Source organism: Staurois parvus, unplaced genomic scaffold (assembly GCF_062004578.1).
Source record: "Staurois parvus isolate SC_StPar_1 unplaced genomic scaffold, SC_StPar_1.0 ptg000048l, whole genome shotgun sequence".
Taxonomy (NCBI): domain Eukaryota; kingdom Metazoa; phylum Chordata; class Amphibia; order Anura; family Ranidae; genus Staurois; species Staurois parvus.
In genome coordinates, this window is record NW_028317844.1 from 13,434,158 (window position 1) to 13,456,088 (window position 21,931).

Below are 21,931 nucleotides of genomic sequence, written 5' to 3' on the forward strand. Positions count from 1 at the left end.
CGGACCTCCAAACCCATCAATTATGAGAACAAGACCTCCTACTAATGAGATGGATTTCCCACTTGTCAACCATTTTGGCCATCTGACTCCAAGACATTTCAGATGCTTGGATCCAGAACATATCCAGGGGTTACAAATCAGAGTTTATCTCTCCACCCAGATTCAAGAGTCATTTACCCCATACTGGATCTGCTCAATCTCAACAAATTCCTTTGGGTTCAAAAATTACAAAGTCCACCCAGTCATTGCCTTCCATCACTTGGGAAATTTCCTGACCTCTGGGTGCAAACATCTCAGGTGGGGAAAACAGGCAATAGCACTGGCTCAGTTATGGACATCTGGACTCCAGGGAGTCCCTTCACCCAGAAGTGTGTCAATCACTCTGTCTCAGGCAGAGAACACCAGATGTACGTTTTAGACTCCAGCTTCAACAATAAGCTGGACAGATTTTTTATCAGGACCAGAAATCCTTAGGCCTTCACAGTTGATGCTGTGGTGACCTTATAGTATCAGTCAAATCTGATCTATGCCTTTCCCCTGCCAAAGCTCCTTCCATACCTGCTCCACCGTTAGGAGGCGGACATAGTCAGGCTCCTGATAGATTCTCTGGAATCCATCCAGTTCATCTTCTGTCTCAAAGACCAATTTGCATCCAGCTTCTCAGTTGCTGGACAGGGACCTATCAGATGCTATCATTTCTATGCTTTTAAAGGCTAGGAAATCAAAATCTTGTAAAGTCTACCATCATACTAGGAATTTTTACTTCTAAGTGCAAAGCCAAAAGCTTCCATCTCAGGAAGTTCTTCATTGGACTAAGGGCTCTTACACATTTGACTTTATTTCTAACTCTTGCCAAATGCCTCTATAGCGTTTGACAGGCGTTAGCCATTTGGGAAGCGTGTTTAACGCTCCTCAAATGCTCCCAAAATGCCCTATGTGCGGTTTTCAGGCGGTTGACAGGCGTTTTCCAAGCATTAAAACCGCACCACAAACTCCTATAATGAAGTTAAATGGTATTAACGCTCCGCAACCACCTCACAAACTCCTGCCAGGCATTTGTGGAGTGGCACCATAGACTTGAATGGGAGACTTCAACTCTTCCTGACTCCACAAGTTTTGCCGCAATGCTAATGCTTCCGTGTGAACAGCACTGTGTGCTGCCATGTGCAAAATTTTCATAGGCGTTTGAGAAGCGTAGCCTAATTCTGACATTTCACCAGTCTGGCCTAGACCAAAATTTGGACTTGAAAGCCATCAAAACTCAGGTTTCAACCCTAGCCATTATTCTCCAACAACTGCTTGCCTTTCATGATTTGGTGAAAGCTTTTATTCAGGTTTTAGCTCAGATCTCTCCACCATATGTTTTCCAGTAGCTTATGAAATCTCAACTTGGTTCTTTCAGTTTTGCAAAAAACACCCTTTGAACCACTCAGGGATATCCCCTTGTCTCCCCTCACTCATAAAGTTGCCTTTCTCATTGCTATCACCTGTGCAAGGTGAATGTCTGAGTTAATGGCCTTGCCCTGTAAAGGACCCTTCCTAGTGTTACATATGAATAAGGTTGTTTTTGTGGTCTAAAGCCTTCTCTCTTAAGATGAGTTCCTCTTTTCACCTTAAGCAGGACATTGCGCTTCTCTCTCTCTCTCTCTCTCTCTCTCTCTCTCTCTCTCTGTCCTGCTTCCAAACAGCTTAGGGAGATTACTATCCACTGTGTTGACATGTTACACACTGTTGGAGTCTGTTTTTCCACTACAGATTCTTTTAGACAGTTTGATTCACTCTTTGTCAGTCCTGACAGTCCCCACAAGGGACACCATGCCTCTTGCTCCACTTTTTCAGGTGGATTAAGCATCCTTTCATTCATGCCTAAGGTTGAGATTCCACCCTTTCCTGTCAGAGCACATTCCACCAGATCTGATTTATGGCGCTTTTCAGAATCAGGCATCAGATCTATAATGTTGGGAAACACTAACCCCCTTGAGATTTAAGAGTTGTGTGAACCGTTTTAGCAACTCTGTGATGTCTATGTTAACCCCATTTAAAGGTGCGAAAGAGGGATCTTTACATGAAGTATTTTATAGTAGTATAACAGTTTAGCCAAGATAGTCATTTTAATAGGTGGAATTCTTTCTAATCAGGAGATGTGGTGCGGAGTCCATTGATGAAAGCATTGTCTAATATCTTGGAAAGGTTTGGGGTGGTTAACGTCATACAAAGTTTGAGGGGTGGATGTCAGGTTGATGTCCAGATAATGGATGCTCTTTGAATTCCAGAAATAATGGTGTGAGGAGTTTAGCAAGTTTGAGTCTGGGAACTTAGGTTCATGGGAAGGGCTTCCCACTCTGAGTCACTGATATTGTAGCCAGATAAAGATGCAGATTCTTTGATATGGACATGGAAGGTCACCAAATCTATCATGAGACTTTCAGACTCCTTTATTTTCTGTCGATAGTGGTATTTGCGCCTTCAGTTTCCAAAACGTGAGGACTTTATGCACCTGTATCCAAATTGAATGCATGTCTCTCTATGTAGTTATACGTTGTTTATAAGGAAGTTGTGGATGCACAGTTAGGTAATTTTCTAAAATGTGAATGATGTGGAATAATGTGTAAATATCTTTATTTAAATTAAGGCAAAGCAGTATTTTCAGAGTATATTTCTTGAAATTGCTTTGATTCATTTCATCCTCTTGCCATACAGTAATCATCACATTGTTCTTTATTGTCACCATTGGTTGATTCCGATCGTGGCTTGCAGGTGAGTAATTTGATATGTGAAGCTGTATATTTAGTAAGTAAAGTAACAGCAAAAACTGCTAAAACATACCGGGGGAAGATTCACTAAAACTGGTGCACACAGAATCTGGTGCAGCTGTGGATAATAACCAGCTTCTAACTTCAAAGGTGTCCATTTATGACACTGGTCATTCACAGTTTATGACACTCAGGAGATCAGTGGAGAACATGTTCAGCCCTTCACTGGAGATCTGTGTTCTCCCTCCAGATTCTCCAGCCCAGAGCTGGAGAATCGGAGGGACCGCAAACTAAGCAGAGATAATTTACCTCTGCTTAGTAAACTGATCTTTTACTGTAATCTTGCAAGATTATAGTAAAATCAGCCATTTTCCAGCGTTTGTAGACCGTTCTTTAGCGTTTGTAGACCGTTCTCCCTTCGTTCGGAGAACTGCTTCATAAAAGGCATTCACAGAAGAACTGTGTTCTCCGAAAATGCCGGAGAACTGAGCAGCGATCATTTACCGCTGGTTCATAAACGGACACCTAAATCAGCTTCTAACTTCAGTTTGTTCAATTAAGCTTTGGCAATAAAACCTAGAAGCTGATTATTATGCACAGCTGCACCAGATTCTGTGTGCACTAGTTTTAGTAAATATAGCCTACCTTCTTGGTGTTTTTTCCCAGTGTTTAAAGGATAAGTTCAGCTTTCGTAACATGTTACCTCCGTATTCAGGGTTTTTCAGTTGTCTGTGTCCCATTGGGGAGATTTGCCTTCACTTTCTGTTCTGACGACAGAAGAGGAAGTCCATGGAATTATTATTATTATTTATTATTATTGTTATTATACAGGATTTATTTAGCACCAATAGTTTATGCAGTGCTTTACAACATAAGGGCAGACAGTACAATTACAATAAAAATGTATACAGGAGGGACCAGAGGGCCTTACTCGTTAGAGCTTAAAATCAATGTTATCAATTTAAGGGAATCCCCCTGTTTGAAACACTGTTATTGGGCCAGGTGTCCTCTTTGTAAGATTTTCGCTCAGCTCTTGTTTTGGTGACATCTGTAAATTCTGAATTTCCCCTCTTAAATATTGAGGGTGAATCTCCCCAGTGACGATGCAGATAGGAAAAAACCTGACAGCAGTTTTACCCTACTGTATCCAAAAAATAGAATAGAGTATGTTTTGGCAACAGATATTCTTTATGATTTCCTGACGGACAAGTAGTATTTGCATTTTGGCATATAAAATTTGATGTTGGCACATATAAATTTTGACATTTGAACACTTAATATGCTAGTGCACTAATAAGCATTGAAGTGGAATAAAATAAGCTGTAACAGAATTCAGAATACCAGAGAAAATGTGAAATCTTATGAGGCAATGTTCACGTTTATTGCAGCCTTTTTCTTTTTTATTTATTTGAGGTAAAGTCAAAGCTAGTTATGCATTTAGATTGATCTTGTTCATGCTGAAAACTACTTGCTTGAATTAAATAACTTGATTAAATAACTTTTAAACTTTAGATGTTGACGGTTGGTTTCTGTTGCTCTTTCAGCTATCAGAAGCAAGTGACCTCATATTATTGCTTTGTAGAGAGCTGCATAGGTCTCTGGGCTCTTGACCTTTGATCATCAAGAATGCCTTTTTCAGTGTGTACCTTAGCGATTTAAGAAAAAAAGGTGAATTGGTGAAACCTATGCCCTTCAAAGTTTTTAAGTGATCACTGACTTGTTTGACTGCCCCTGACCTGTGTTTCACACTGGTTATCAAGTGTTGTTTTCACAAACCCTAATCTAAATAATACCCTGCATGTTTAACTGAAAGGTGCGCTCATTTGTATCTGCACTGCCTCTGGTTGATTTAGGCTTTGAACACAGATGAAAATGATACTAGATGCCTGTGATATCAATCAACAGCTTTCACTGTGCTAAATATCGGTCAAGCAAATATTAGAATATTTCCAAATTGGTACTCCAAAATGCAATAATACAGAGAGGTGTATACATATTTTTGTGAACACAATGGAAAAAATGCAAGGCGGGGGTGGCAGAAAAGCTTGTACTGTTAGCTGTTATTATGAATCTACATAATTCACAAGAAACATTGCACTAGACCTATAGGGTCTATGAAAAACAATGCACTAGGTCCTATAGATTGATTCACTGTGACCAATAGCATACTCTGTCCTGTAAACCCTTGCTCCAATCAGAAATATGTTTGCTGTATTAGTACTGTATATACCGGTTTAAATATATTGTCTTTTTGATACCAATCTTTATTCGAAATATCTTGTTAATGTTTTTTGTTTTACTTTGGAAAAACTTTGAAAATAAAGTGTCCGGTATAATTGCTGTCTGTGATCCCCTCCCCCCACATCAAAATCTAGCAGTTTTTCTAATCTACCCTATCCAAATCTGAAACAAAATATTTTGTCTGTATTTTCAACATTTAGTAGAAATAAGTTGTGAATTTGCCAATAGCCATCCTACAGTGCATAACATACTGTATGCATTTGTAAATTTTTTTTTGGAATATTCTAGATGGTTGATTTAATGTTTCTTTCTTTCCTTATGCATTCACCTACCAGACTATAGTTCTCGTATTCTTAGCTACTGATCAGATTAAACTGTTTTTTCACCCTTTACTTTCCCATGTCATCTAAATGCATTGTTACTGTATGCCGGCATAATATATAGGCATGCTTCTATGACTGTGAGAGCATGCATAATTTGTCTAACTAGGGCTAATGTTGCAAGCTAAGGCGATGTGTTGATATATTTATGTAGGCAGCTTTTTCACATTCACTGAATATTAATGCATTACCAGCAGCTTCCAGCCTTCCTAAATGGCGGAAGCAGTAACGTCTGGATTTTTCAACAAATCACTTGTGATTAAAATCAGTCTAATATATACAAAGTGTTCGATTTAAATAAAACAGATACTATATACTGAATATAAAAGTGCCATGTCTGTGAAAATATCTTGAAGATAGGGGAGAACTCATAGTAGGTCTATGCAGTGACTGATTGATTTGTTGCTGGAAAATTAAAGAGTCAGTAAAAAATCCAATTCAACAGCAATTATTGAGTATTTTGCATCTGAACATTTAAAGTAAGAGTTAGATCTTGAAAAGGCTTTGCTCAGGTTGTGAAATAAGTGTGATTCATACATTTGGCGTTCAGGAGGAACTTACGAATTGTAAGAAAGGAAAATACAGCCATTTGTACTACTGTTATTTGATTTGATAGATGTTGTCGTTCTTTTACAAGGTCATGTGACCTCTGTTTCCACTAATCAAAGCTGTATCACAGGAGACATTTTCACTACATACTCAACCAGAATCAGAAGAATCCACTACACGTATGAGAACTTTTATATACCCGCTAAGCATTATTCCATCTTTACTGGCCACATAACATATCCTTAAAACTTATAAGCTGTTCATTTTTATATTTGAGCAAGTATAAATCAGGAAAAAAAAATCTGCTAATTTAATGTAAGTAGGATGTTCTCGTACTCTGTTCTATGTAGGTTGATCTCACATTCGACTTGATAGAATGTGGAGGCAGTTGAAACAAAAACTATTTTTCAGTCATTTTAATTGCCTATTTTTGCTCAGGGATCCTGCTTTTTTTATTAGACGAGAGTTTTTCTTGTATAATTTCTGTGGGGCATTAAATATCTAGTATCTTGCGAAAATAATATTTTCTATTTTTGCAGTGTTGTTAAAATATTGGATTATACGTGCTGGTCCTCTGAGTGGCATATGAGAATGAAAGTTAAATTTTTTTGTTGTGAGCACTAAAGTCCAAACTGTTGCCAACACCTTCCATGCTACTGTTTTATTGCCATTGAAGAAATGTAGCAATGTATGGTCCCTGTTATTTAAATGTTGCTAATGCCCAGCTGTTCACCATGTGGCTAGCTCCTGTGTGGGGAGAAATCTTTCCCAATGCTCTTATTTGTTTTCCCCACATAAATCTGAGCTTGCGTAAACCCTGCGCACATGCCATGAAGCCATCTGTGAAAGTGTTAGCTTTCTTTTGATTTCAACTGAACTGAAAACTGAGAGTTTAGATTCTGCAAACTAGTCCAAAAGAGTACAAGCTTCCTGTGTTGGAACAGTGAAGGATAGACGCACACAATATGAAAGGTATATATTGCAGAGCTGCAGAACATTAGGTATTTAATTACTTCAACAATTATATTTCAGGTTTGTAGTTAGGGCATTTTGAAAAAAAAAAAAATTACTATATTACAACAAATTTGGAACACCAGGCAAACAACAAAAACGCAGGTAAACTAGATATATGCAAAGCTGTTAGAAGATTTGGAATTCTCATCTACAAGTAATGCAGTCTCCCATTTTGAAATAGCATGGATAGGTCTCTGACCTCACAATTTCTCCTCTCTAGGTAAAGTGTGTGTTAAGGAAAAGGTTTTCCTTTTAGTTTTGCAAAGTGGAGAATTTTTTTTTTTTTTTTTTACAGGGTGGTACTCACATTGGTAATTTTATCTGATCCTGGGCACAGTTCCCCCTTGGTCCAGTTCATATGTGTAGTGTGAATGCTCCGAAACTGCAACAGTTAAATGTACTGTGACCAGGAATAGGTGGTCCGGTACAGTTTGCTTCTGTGTGAGTGCAAACCATTTCTGAGCACAGAGCTCTCCAGAATTTACTGATCACAAAAGCAGGGACCACAGTGGTCTAGTTGGCAGAGGTGATGATGAAGTGTGCCTGAGAACACTTGCTTATCACTCAATGGATTGTAGGCCAGCAGGGGAGTGGGGAGGGGAACAATCAAACTCGGACATGGTTCACTTCAACCATGCCCAGTATGAGCGCACCCTCAGATGTAGTGATGGCACATAAAAAGAAATCCATTGTTAGACATTTGCCACTGGAACAGATGTCCATGTTCCGTAGATTTCCCCTCTAGTCTATATTTAGTGACAATTTTTAAATGCTGGATTTCCCATAACTGTGTGTTAGTGTTAGTTCACCAAGCTAAATGGAACAGGTTAATTTCCTCACTGGGGATGCCCTCAGCAATATAAAACCTTACAGAGTTTCTAGCTCTTAAACATACTTTAAGTAATTTGACTTGGTAACCAACTCACTCCTGATTGAACATTGAAACAGCATAACTAAATTGATTAGATCATCACTTTGCTATTTTTTTTTTGTCATTAAGCTTTGTATAATAGATTGACAGCACTATGCAATGCAGTAGACCCTGACTAGTTTACAATGCTTCTCTTCCCTCTCCTAATCTAAATCCTGTAGTGTAGTTCAAGGCTTGAAATTTCCACTCGCCTGCTCACCAGTGGCAAGTGGAAATTATGGTGGGGGCGAGTGTGTCCCCCAGGGCCATCTTGCTGAGCAGGCTCGGAGCTCAGGCCGGATCTGTCATTAGCACTGGGAGCCGTCAGACTGCTCAATAGCTGAGCGCAGTGAAAGCAAAGCAAGGAGTGTGTGCTGTGCTCTCTGCCTCCCCCTAGAGTGCAGTACCCAGATCTGTGAGTGAACAACGAAGTACTGCAATTTTTTATGGAGGGGTGGTGTGTGTGTTTGTGTGTGTGTGTGTACATGTACATGTGGGTGTGTTTGTGTGTGTCTGTGTATGCATGTACAATTGTACATGTTTTTATGTGTATGTACATGTGTGTATCTGTAGATGTCTGTATGTATGTACATGTATGTGAGTGTCTACATGTGTGTGTTTGTGTGTATGTACGTACATGTGTCTGTGTATGTACGTACATGTGTCTGTGTGTATGTACATGTATCTGTGTGTATGCGTGTCTATACGTGCCTGTGTGTGTATAGGTGTGTGTGTGTACATGTGTCTCTGTGTGTGTGTACATGTTTCTGTGTGTATGTACATGTCTGTGTGTGTGTACAGGTGTCTCTGTTTGTGTGTGTTTGTTGGTGGCGAGTAACTCTAAGGCCTGGCTAGTAGTTCAGGACTTGAAATTTTAAGCCCTGGTGTAGTTGATTGCAGAAAGTTAATATGAAGATAATCAGATATGAGATTTATGAATCGTTGAATTCTGTTTTTCTGTAGATTTTACACAGCACCCCAACTTTGTGAGAATTAGGGTTTCATCTTCCATCCTCTGAGTGTATGCTGTGTTATGTCATGCAGTTCCTAGGCAGTGTATGACAGACTTCATTTGATCTCTGAAACTCAAACTATCAAATATTTGAGAATATATTGGTGAAAGTTCTCATTTATTCAGGTAATGGTATACCTAGTAGTAATCACATTAAACTGGACTTATATTGTAAAGGGAGATTGGCAATCTTTTATAAATAAGCTGCCTGTGCAGTTATAATAGTTAAAAACTCAATATAACTGATTCCCTTAAAGAAACCCTGGACTAGTGGAAACACATTATATCATATTCTTGCGAGCTGCTGAAATCACCACATTACTAATTAATACTTTTACCCATACTCCTTGCGATGTGAGGGGATCTTAAAAGAAGTATAAAGACCAGAGAACTAGAAATTGTTGTACATGTGCCCAACTGCTCTTTGTTGCATTATGGGAGCTGAGCTTTTGTTATCCTTGGTCACAGCTGCTCAACTAGGCCAAGCAGAAGAGGCCTCGCCACTCAAAGGACATAATCTTTGAGTTCCTGAGTTAAGTATGACTGTTTGCATATATTCTAGACTATTCTTTCCTCTACTAAGAAAGTCTGTGCAGTCTGTAAAACACTATGGAGTTTGTTGGCAATATGTACATTAACAAAATAAATAAAATGCTCAATTCACGCCTTAAAAGGTACCTAGTTCAGGTTGTTGTTCTTGCATGCAGAAGTTTGCAGGTCATTAAAAGCTTTGTTGTCTGCAGCTGCCTTGTGTGAGTAGATGTCACTGTACCTTAAAGAAAGACAGTAAAACTCTAGGTAAGCTTTCAAAGCTCAGATAAACTGAGTTGAGAGGCACTTAGTGGGGTGGGGGAGACCCAGAGTGTCAGTGGGGGGGGGACCCAAGAAGAGGAGTATCTGGGCTGCTGTGTGCAAAATCCTTGTGCAGAACAGGTACAGATAACATATTTGTTGTTTAAAATTAATCCTTTAATATCACTATATATACTGTATATTACTCAATAATCACAAAGGATATAAATCCTCTTTGTATGCACCAAATGCCTTTGCACCTCATATATTAGTTTGCAAAAGTAGTGGTGAAATCATCATTGCTCTGCATATAGCCTGAGCAGAGAGCAGAACTGTGAGCGATCCAGCAGCAACGCCCACTATAGACTGCAGAAATCTACAGGAGGGGCGGATAAAAGACCAGTCACCCTACACAAGAGAGCAGCAGTGACCGGTCTTTCTTACAGGAAGAGTCAAAGTTTCACACTGGGTTACTGCACAGATCTGGAAGAAATAAACAAAGCACATCAATTAAGAATACACATTTCTAGACAATATTTGCTTATCCCGGAGTTCAGCTTTATTAAGTACTATATATATATGTAAATTCTGCAGCTACATTGTTGTTCTAGCATGTCATTTATTTATGTAAATTTAAGGGTGATGGATAACCCCTAAGTAAAACTGCTCTGTGTATTTCTTACACTGTATATACACACCAATTAGCCATAACCTTATGATTTCTGACAGGTTACGTGAATAACACCGATTGTCTCATTACAATAGCATCTGAAAGTCAGTGGAATATATTAGGCAGCAGTAAACATGTTGTTCATAAATTTGATATGTTTGAAAGAAGGAGATTGCAGTTTGTATGGGGCTTCATATCCACAGACTGGTGCCCATGCTAACCTGTGTCCACTGCCATAAGTGCCTACATGGGGCATGTGAGCATCAGAACTGGATGATGGAGCAATGGAAGAAGGTGGCCTGATTCAGTTAATCACGGTTTCTTTTACATCATGTGGATGGTTCGGTGCATGTATGTCGCTTACCTGAGGAAAAGATGAAACCAGGATGCAGTATAGGAAGAAGGCAAGTCGGTGAAGGCAGTGTGATTGTTTGGGCAATGTTCTGCTCGGAAACCTTGGTCTTGCCATTCATGTGGATGTAACTTTGACTTGTACCACCTACCTAAACTTTTTTGCTGATCAAGTGCACCCTTTCATGGAAACAGTATACCCCGATGGCAGTGGTCTCTTTCAGAAAGTTAATGCATTTTGCCACACTGCAAAAATGGTTCAAAAATGGTTTGAGGAACACAACGATTGAGGTGTTGACTTAGCCTCCAAATTCTGCAGATCTCAATCCAGCTGAGCATCTGTGGGAAGTGCTGGAAAAATAAATCCAATCCATGGAGGCACCGCTTTGCAACTTAAAGGATCGGCTAGGTGCCAGATACCATAACATATCTTCATAGGTCTAGTGGCATCTATGCCTCAACATGTCAGGGTTGTTTTGGCATCAAAAGGAAGACCTACTCATTAGTAGGTAGGTGATCATAAAGCTGTGGCTCACTGTATGTGTATATCACACTGCTTATGTTTCTATATATTGGAGCAGGGATTGTTGAGAGGCACTTTGATGCTGCAGTATGGCTTTCTCACATATAAGCAAATCTACACAAGCTGCTGTTATTGAAATCTATCTAAGTTTTTGGGGTTTTTTTGCTAGTTAACAGTGCTAACTGCAGGGTATTTTGTGTTTTTTTTTTTTGGTTTTTTTTTTCTTTTCCGCAGACTTTCTGAGACCTATCTGTGGTCCCAGTGCAGACTTTAAAGCCTTTTCTGGTACCCAAACTGTTCTGAAAAACCTTATTTGAAGTTTTTGTTCTAACGGAAATACCTTATGTTTAGCCATTAGATTCCATGAGCTAGCAGATTGGTCTGAAGCTGTGATAGTAGTGTTAGTATTTTGTACAGAGCCATATTTGGTACCTGAATTATTGAGCACAGGGTTACTAGCTTTCTAGTAGAAAGGAAGCACAAATAATAAGTTTGTGTTGTGCTCAGTTTATCAAACATAATATACAAATACGTTTGGCACACTGTTGTTCTTTAGTTGTATATTTAACGCAGTCCATTAGGATGACTTTCTTGTGATCATCTTACTGTTTATAGCCTTATCTGAAATTTATTTTAGTGTGCTAAGCTATGCTGGTCAAAGAACACCTTCAGTATTCAACATGTACCGTATGTCATTGAATTAGTATGATCTCTGCAGCCAAGGGTATGTGTTTCTCTGGATGATCCAGTTTATCACACAGTCTAAAAATACTGGTGTTGTAATTGTGATTGCCACAGACTTGTGTGTATTACAGTGACTGCTATTAGGTACTGTATAAAGTCAGTTGCACATAGACGTAATAATTTACAGGTGTTTATACTCAAGATCTTGTTAACAGAAAGATCCTGAGTAGAGTACTAATAGAAAAGCTTCTGCGTAAATGATAATTTCTTTTAGATATATTTTTTTTAAATATGTAAAATTGTCCTGTTGTTTTTTTCAATACCAGAATGCTAGCTCTTGTCCCCAGACACAGATTTCTGAATTTTGTGTTATGGATCTGAACGCATAAACGTGCACCTGTGTGAATGTCTCCAAAGAAAACACTGCAGGTGCATTCAGATCCGTTAATGAAAAATGCATTTTTTTACGGGCATGTGAACAAGACCCTTATTGCCAGTGTTGCAATATAAGTGCGTATATATGAATATGCTTGTAAATTACTGCATGCAATTTGTAAAATGTTTTATTTTTATTTTACGGCTCTGTACTCAGCGCTGTCATACTGTACTTTACGCAGCTGTGTACATTGTTTACCTAGATAACAATGTACCCCTGTTCAGATCAGTAAAAAAACATTTTTTTACTCCCGTGTGCAAGAGGTTGAAAGCATTGTAAAACTGGTCTACACAATGTAACCGAGCAAACTAACATGAACATAATAGTGTTTTTTTTTTCTTTTTTTCATGTGTTATCACTTTATGATCCACTGCTTGATTGTTAATTTGTATATGGATGGCATGCAGCTGTGGCAGAATATGTGAATTTGAGAACATATATTATAGATGTTTTATTAAATATACTGTACACATTATGTAGCTTGCCATTCTTACAATGTCCTTTCAAAGGTACAGCTGTAAATTGGTAATATTATATACAGTATGAGATGTAGGAGTTATTTTAATTGCATGTAGGATTTTATCTTATGATGATTTTCTCTTCAAGTTGGTCAGTTCACAAACAAGAACATCACTTAGTCATGCAATTTTATTTATTTATTTTTTTTGCATAAAGTCCTTATTTCTAATCACTATATGATTTTATGAATTCCTGTTTTTCCACTACTGTAAAGCTATGGCTATTTTATGGAACATTAGTTCCAATATAACTTTTGTGATACCACTTACAAATACTACAAAAACAGATAGGTAAAGAATACATGTTATCCAATCTGTGTGATTAACCCTTTAGTACTCTGGAAAAAGCACATTAAAAAGATTAATTAAATGAAAATTAGTTGACAAATAACATGTGGTATAAACAGCACCACATGTATTATACTTTAGTGATTTTTTCACTTTAAAATGTGAAAATGCTGCTGGCATTGTGACCTAAATCGCGTGTAATAATTTCTTCTCCCATGCATAAACCATAATGTACAATGTTAAAAATGGTATTAAGGTGCATAGTTAACTTAGTGCTGCCTTCTATTTTTATACAGTCAGCATATTGTGCACATTTTATCAGCACTATAAAAAAAAGCACACAGGTAAAATGTGTTCACGTAAATTCATTCTGCTTTCTCTTGCTACTGTCGAGTCCATGGCATTTGCAGAACAGATTGCAGTTTGTAATGAAAAGGGAAACGAAAATGAAAAATATTGAGTGAACAGCATGGCCCATTTGATATGATTATGAAGAATGTTGCTTTATTCTGTCTTTTCTACTGCAATCTGAAAACAGTAGCAGGGGGTTACAAGCAGACTTTGGCGTGTGATTGTCACTCACTGTCATTTAACATTTGCAACCAGGAGACATCTTTATGCCTGGTCAGATGAGGGGAACAGATTTGCAGTTAGCAGTCAGTCCAGTCTCCACTAAACAAACAAGGACAGGGCAGTCACACCAGCATCTCACATAAGAATATAATGGACTTCGCTGACCCCACTGCCCTCCATTCATCTCCGCTTCTAGTTGAATCAAAGCTTCACTTGCTATTCTCAATTTCCTTTAATTGCTGCCTATGCGAAGATAAGAAAATTAACAATTTGCACTTAAAAGTCTCAAGCAGGAAATTAAGCTTGCCATGGCTTGCTCCAGTTTTAAAAGGCAATCTAAAAAGAAAAGGATGGAGAGTGTTAATGTGACTGAATGTCTTTTGTAAATTGCTGAGAATATCTTCTAATGTATTTAAATAACTGCATTGTAGTTTGAGAATCTTGTAATGTGTACAACTCCTCATGCAAAGACTTAACCAAAGAGCATTACAGTTACCATGCTCATTTCAGCAACAAATAGCTTTATACGATAACAATTTTAGCTGCTAGATTTTCAAAATGCTGAGTTAAAATAAAATGTAAGTGTTTTCAGAGATATAAGGTAATTCTGTCATTGAGTCTCAGAATTTAAGAGACTCTTCAGCTGTATCTGTATAGCAGGTAACCTGCCCACCACCCAATAGGCCACTGAAGCCACATGAAAAAAATGAATTTCCAGTTATGACTGGAAGGAGCATGTATACTCCCTTCCTCATCTGATGTTGCAGACTTAAGCTAGCCATAGATGGAGCGATGTTCTTTACTGCAACCATGGGTTACAAGAAAAAAAAATTGCTGGATTCCCCCATCAACACAGTTAATGTTGATGAAGGAATACTTCCTGCAGAGTCATTGTGTTCTCCCAGCAGGAAGAGCCATCACTGCCAGGAAAACTCTGTGATTACTGCTAGTGGTTATAATATCTGCTAGCATTAATCACATGTAAAATTTGACAGGCTGGTTGTACCCAAGCTGATGGATCAATCAATTTGGGTACATTCAGCCTGCCCATACATGGTTTGAACTGTCTATGGCTGGCTTTAGGTGCTTGAGTGACCTATTAACAGGCCTGAGCACTTTCACATGGTATGAAAGGGAGGGTATTCCTAGCCATATGGAAATGCTGACTTTCATAAAAAGTTGTATTTAACCAGCATATTTGGAAGCAGTGGCTCATGGTGCCAGGAATAAACTGTATTTTGGAGCATTAAATACCAAAGTATTCTCATTTTTTTTGTTTTAAAGCAAATAAAACTTTTATATATAACAAAATATTTTTTTCCAGTTATGATCAGTGTTCGTTTTAAAACCTCCAGTGTTACTGTAGACAAAAAATAAAAATTTTATTCTGTGATCTCTCCTGTTTTTTTTTTTTGTTATTGAAATAATAATCATGCTATTCTTACCTACTCTGTGCAATGGTTTTGCACAGAGCAGCTCAGATCCTCTTCTGGTGTTCCCCGCCAGTGCTCCTGGCTCCTCCTCTTCAGCAAGTTGCTTTCTATGGGGGCACTCATGCGTGCTCACTACCAAGCTGCGCTATCTGAGTCTATAGGCACAGACAGGGTGGCCCCACTCCTTCGTTATAGAATTTGATTGACAGCAGCGGGAGTCAATGGCTCCTGCTGCTATCAATTTTGAGAAGGGAGAGAGCAGAGAGAGCTACTGCTCTCAGGCATAGCGCATGATTAAGATTGGGCTCATGTAAGCATAAGGGAGGGCTGGGGGGGATCCTCATTAGGGTAAAAAAAAAAGTTAAGGCTTTAAAACAACTTTAGGTCTTTCATTAATGCAAAAATTAACCTCCCTGACGGTATTCCCGAGTGTAGCTCGGGGTAACATTTCAGTACCAAAAGCGGTAACCCCGAGCTACACTCGGGCTTACCCTGAGGCACTGCTCCGGCAAGTGTTCTTCACTTACCTTACCCTGCGCTCCCACGATGTGTCCCCTGCAGCGTCCCCGGCCATCTCCTCCGGCCGATGCCGGCATCCGGCTTCTGTGTCCTGTCCCTGTGACGTCGGGACGTACGGGCGCCGCCGCCGCCGGCGGGAAATTTAAAAATTTAAAAAAATGTCATTTTTTTTTTTTTACATTTTACACAGTAAAACATTGCTGTTTCAACCTATTTCACATACATATTGTCCCTAGTGCTTTGTCCTGCGCCCTGCCTGCATTTTGTCTGTTCTTTCTGTCTGGAAACTGAGAAATGTCCATGGCGTCCAAAAAGTGTCCCTTTAGGTCAAAAGCGGTTTAGATCAGCTAGAGAACAGCGATAGTAAATCAGAACCACTTGCAGAATTGAGTGATAATGATTCGTGGGGGAAATTCGTCATCAGAAACTGAAAACGATTTTGTGACTGAGCTCAGCAATGTGCGAACTTGGCGCTCTATTTCACATTTCAGTTTTTGGTTTGATTACATTATTGAATTAAATTTTTTATTATTTTTATATTATTTTTATGATTATTTATTAAATTATAATTTATGATTTTGTGTTTCAAATTTTATCATACCCGGGATGTTTACTAGACTCTTGTTCGGACAGATTTCAGTGAGTTTTTCCTAAAAATTACAGCCTACAATAAAAAAAATACATATTTCCATGCAAAAAAATGGTACCGCTTTCAGCACCAAAAATCTGAAATAATCATACCGCCAGGGAGGTTAAATGGCTTTTTAAAAAATTACTTGTTTTATTGCAATGCTCAAACAATGAATTAACAAAACAAAGAAAAATGTTTAAATATTTTACCTAAAAATATATATATACTTTTGGCCAGAGCATATAAACAATTCTCTTTATTGTAGAAATAACACACAAAACACATTAAAAAAATCTCCACAGGCCCCCAGGTTTACTTATACTAGGGCTGATTGCTGCTCATATGTAATTCTAAACAATCAAAACTACTGCTTGACCATTATAAATATTTGTAAACGATAATATAGGTATCCATGATGAATGAAAACTAGCATGTCTCCTGTGTACTGTAGGGTTTATATTAATAATTTGTCTTCCAAAGTCAATCATCCATAAATAATTGTAATCCCAAAGGGTTGTCAGCGTGCACGGATAATGATGGTAGCACTAGGATTCCATAAATAGGTCACCACAGGTAGCAAGTGCTCGTGATTTGAATTGTCTCTATAGTGGATATACTCCAACGGAGTCTGCCCTCTACCATACAGGATTCAAAGTGTTCAAGAACAACAGTGTGTGGGCCTCCAAGCTTGTAGAGAGGGGGGGGGGGGCAGACATCAAGTGTAGTCCAAAAAAGAGAGGGTGGTTGATGCATGTGCATATATGATTATTATTATTACAGGTACTTATATAGTGCCGTCAATTTACGCAGTGCTTTACATATATATATTGTACATTCACATCAGTCCCTAACCCTCAAGGGGTGTACAATCTAAGGTTCCTAACTCACATTCATACATACACATACTAGGGACAATTTAGACAGGAGGCAATTAACCTACCAGCATGTCTTTGGAGTGTGGGAGGAAACTGGAGTACCCAGAGGAAACCCACGCAGGCACAGGGAGAACATGCAAACTCCAGGCAGGTGGTGCCGTGGCTGGGATTCGAACCAATGACCCTAGTACTGCCAGGTGGAAGTGCTAACCATTTAGCCACTGTGCTGCCCACTATGTATTCGACACCTCCCTCTAACGTCCACCATAGGTTACACCAGCCAGAGGAGGATAATTGGAATATCCTATTTGAGACCTCCCTCACACACTTGTAGGTGAATACCACATCCCCCACTTAATAACCAAACATGTCTATCCAAGAGGAGAGATTCCACAGGTATGTGGAATCACTGCCCAACTGTGATACAGGTCATCATCCCATAGGTTGGCAACTCATATATAATAGGATGCCATAATTTTCAAAGCCCTTGGGAACATGCAAGGCAGATATAAAGATGCTTAAAATAAGTTCCATATACTTATCAAGTCCAAGCAGTAGATGGTTTTCCCAGTGTGGGGCAGTGGAGATTAGGCCATCCTGACCGGTTTTGCTGGATAGACCGGCTGCCTCAGAAAGCTGGGTCCCAGCAATTTCTGTGAACACAGCGATACACCAGGGGGCCGCACACAGTATACTAGGTATGTCCAGGGTACTTAAATTAAGTTGTTGTTGTGGGGTTTTTTTGTGCACCTAGTATACTCAAAGTATTCATCTGGTCATATGTAATTTGCAATTATATATGAGTAGGGGGCAGTCATATTGGCTCATTACATAGAAGCCTACTGATCCTGTTTTCTTATTGGTTCCCTGGGAATGAAATTAATAGACTCTTAAGAACCGTAAAGAGTTTCCTCTAAGTTACAAATGTTTTATTCACAAGAAGAATGAGGTATATTTTACTCAAAATGTTATTGGGTAATGCTGCCTTATTTATGGAAAATGTGATTTTAGATCTGCTTTAGAGGGTTTATCTAGGGTAATTTAGGTTGTTGAATTTGGTTTTCTGGTGATTTATGGTGCTTTATGATCATTTATTGCATTTGTAATAGTGTCCAATGAGTCAGGATAATCATTGGTTTCAGAAAGTTGTCACTCTCATCACTCCTTACTCTAGTCCAGATAAAGAGTGGATTTATTCCTTATTAGGAGCATTGCGTGGAGCCACACAAATCATTCTTTTATGCCCATGTGGCCACTAAGACAGGACTGCTGATTTATAGCACAGATGCAGCCTATAAAGAGTTTTGGGTTAAGTTGTGGTAAGGATTAGTGGGAGTTGATTTTAAGGGTTAAGGTTAGAGGTAAGGTTAAGTGTATTGGAGTAAGTTCAGTATTATAGGGCAGCACAGTGGCTTAATGGTTAGCACTTCCACCTTGCTGTAGTATGATTGCCAATTTAAATCTTGGTCAGAATTCTGTCTGCTTGGAGTTTGCATGTTCTTCCTGTGTTTGTATGGGTTTTCTCCAGGTACTCTGGTTTCCTTCCACACTCCAAACACATTCTGGTGGGTTAACTGGCTCCTGTCCAAATTTGTCTTAGCATGTGTCTATGTATGTATGCATGCGAGATAGAGACCCTGGATTACAAGCTCCTTGAGGGCAAGGAGAGTTCATGGGAAAGCCAGAAACAATAGGAAGGATTGATCCTAGTGTTATATTGATCTTCTGTTTTATAAAATAAAAATGTAAATACATTAAAAAAATATTGATAAAAATATACAAAGATATAAGATTGTTCATACTTGGACTGAAATTTCAAAATTGTCCTCTCAATTATTAATATTTTGGTATGATTATAAATATTGGCTGGGTTTTTATTTTGGGAGGGGGGGGTTGCCTCAGTTGGTACTTCTCTTTTTAAAATGTCCATGACTGTCTGTCCCAGAGATACATAATATTTAAAAGTGTTTTTTTTTCACTAATATGGGATGATGCTTTGGCATTATTTTTTTTTTTTATTCTTTATTTTCTGCAATATACTGAGAATGTTTGAAAGTCTATAGTCACATCTTGAACACGTAGCATTGTACACAGAAAGTCTTTTTACGTGGAGAGATTATGGGATTAATGGGTAAGAAAAGGGTAAGGCAATGCAATGTGGAAAAAGAAGGCTGGGCAAGAAGTCACTATGTAAGGTGGGCAACAAGGGCAGGAGATGAAATGATAGGAAAGGGGGCATAAGAAGAGTTACTGGAAGAGGTATTGAGGAGTAAAAAGGAAGGGCTAGGGAGAGGTATAAGGGAATGTATGGTGGAGTAGGAGGGGAAGAGAGAGGAGCTGGTGTGGCATTGTGACAGCAGTCCCCAGATGCCCTGGGAGATTTATAGTTTGAGCTTTCCATTAGGGAAGAGTCTGGGGCATTTTTCAAGAGCGCTAAGGTGTAATCAATGAAAAGTTTGAATTGAATCCAATAAATTCTCGTATGTAGTGTTACATTTCTTTTTGAGTGCTGCTATTAGGTCTTTTATATGCATTATATAATTTACTCTAATAATTCAGTTGGACTAGTGTGGGTGGGTCCTTTTGTTACCTTGTGCTCACAATCTTTGAGCTTTTATTTAAACTTACGCTTTAATAAATCCTCAAAATAGTGTATTGAAGTTATTCTGCTTGTAATCTTTAAAATGCTTTTCCTTTATTTTTTCAGGATGCTGAGGAGTACTCTGACCTTCCCGTGAGACATAATGAAGACCAGATGAACAGTGAATTGGCAAAGAATCTTCCCATCGAATTGAATCCTCATTCCATGGACAGTGCACACACCAAGACACACCTCCTATTACAAGCTCATTTCAGTCGAGCCACATTACCTTGTCCTGACTATGCCACTGACACCAAAACTGTACTGGATCAAGTCATCAGAATATGCCAAGTAGGTGTCTTTGTTTCTATCTTATAAAAGGTTTGAAAAATACATTTGACTGCTTTTCTTTTGCATTAGAGAAGTTTGTAGTAGTGTGTGTTATGCAACCCTTAAACATAATTGGCCATTGGCACTATTCTGTTTTTCTTTATTAAGTTTCAGAAAAATGACATTAAAAAAGTGGTCAGTAGGGTCACAGGTAGTACAATGATACAGTCAAAGTGTGAGCCACAAGTCATATATTGAATATTCATACAATAAAAGTAGGTATTATCAAGATAGTCAGATAAATTGAATTGTACATTTTCCTGTTGTACACCAATACTTAGTGTAGTGTTGACGGGAAATAAAATCGGCTATACAGATAGTTAAAGATACATGACAGGGACTCGAAGGTTAGGTAGGGTATACATGGAAGAGAGGTACAGAATGAGGAGGATAGGGGAAAGGAATCCTAGTTAGGGTAGAGTGAAACGATGGAGAAGTGATGAACAGAGAGGGCTGGGGATGGAGGGACTTAACCAGTAATGGCTAACCAAAAAACAGTAAATAAGGAACAATTCAAATAGTTAGAACAATGAGGTCAGTGTGCCTAATCGAGGACGTAGTGTGACCAAATCAAATTAAACAGGACTACTCAGGTAGGCCATAAAAAGAATGAGTGATTTTTTAATGAATACTTCTATTCCATTGAACGTTATAGTTCCTAATCTTTGATCGTCTTAAAGAAGCTTGATTGTTGAGTTGTATTCCACAACCTGGCAACATTCAGTTTAGCAGTTAGTAGTAAGTGAATTTCAATGTTGCATAGTTAGTCTGGCTGAAAAAAGTCAAAAGTCCATCCAGTTCAACCATAGAAAAAAAAAGTTATCCTATACCCACAGTTGATCCAGAGGAAGGCAAAAAAAAACCAGAAAAGCATGATCCAATTTGCACCTGCTGGGAAAAAAAATTCCTTCCTGATCCCCCGAGAGGCAATCGGATATTCCCTGGATCAACTTTACCTATAAATGTTAGTATCCAGTTATATTCTGTGTATCTAAGAAATAATCCAGGCCTTTTTTGAAGCAATCCACTGAGCTGGCCAGAACCAACTCTTGAGGGAGTCTATTCCACATTCTCACAGCTCTTACTGTGGAGAAACCTTTCCGTGTTTGGAGATTCAATTTCTTTTCCTCCAGACGTAAAGAGTGCCCCCTTGTCCTCTGTGTTGACCTCAGGGTGAATAGCTCTACACCGAGTTCACTATATGAACCACTGATGTATTTATACATGTTGATCATATCCCTACTTAATCTCTTCTTCTCAAGAGAGAATAAATTCAATTCCTCTAATCTTTCCTCATAGCTGAGCTCCTCCATGCCTCTTATCAGTTTGGTTGTCCTTCTCTGTACTTTCTCCAGTTCCCCAATGTTTTTTTTGTGAATTGGTGCCCAAAACTGAACTGCATATTCCAGATGAGATCTTACTAATGATCTGTACAGGGTTAATATGATATCTCTCTCTCTGGAGTCTATACCTCTTTTAATACAAGAGAGGATTTTGCTCGCTTTAGAAGCTGCAGCTTGGCATTGCATGCCATTATTAAGCTTGTGATCTACCAGAACCCCCAAATCCTCCACCATTGATTCCCCCAGTTGTACCCCCCCTAGTATATATGATGCATGCATATTCTTAGCCCCCAAGTGCATAAAACCTTACATTTATCAACATTAAACCTCATTTGCCACATAGTTGCCCAATTAAACAGTGCACTGAGGTCGGCTTCTAAGTTGAAGACATCCTGTAAGGACATTATTCCACTGCACAGCTTGGTGTCATCTGCATAGCCTGAAATAGGATGTTTAATCCCAGAC

General features: G+C 38.7%; 1 protein-coding gene across 1 annotated transcript in view; it reads left to right on the top strand.

Moving 5' to 3' along the window:
- ASCC3 (activating signal cointegrator 1 complex subunit 3) overlaps positions 1-21,931 on the top strand; it is a 915,848-nt gene that overhangs the window by 836,956 nt on the left and 56,961 nt on the right. The window contains exon 36 of the mRNA XM_089665174.1: positions 19,860-20,084. Within this exon, the coding sequence (XP_089521300.1) occupies positions 19,860-20,084 (225 nt within the window). The remainder of the gene's footprint in view (positions 1-19,859; positions 20,085-21,931) is intronic.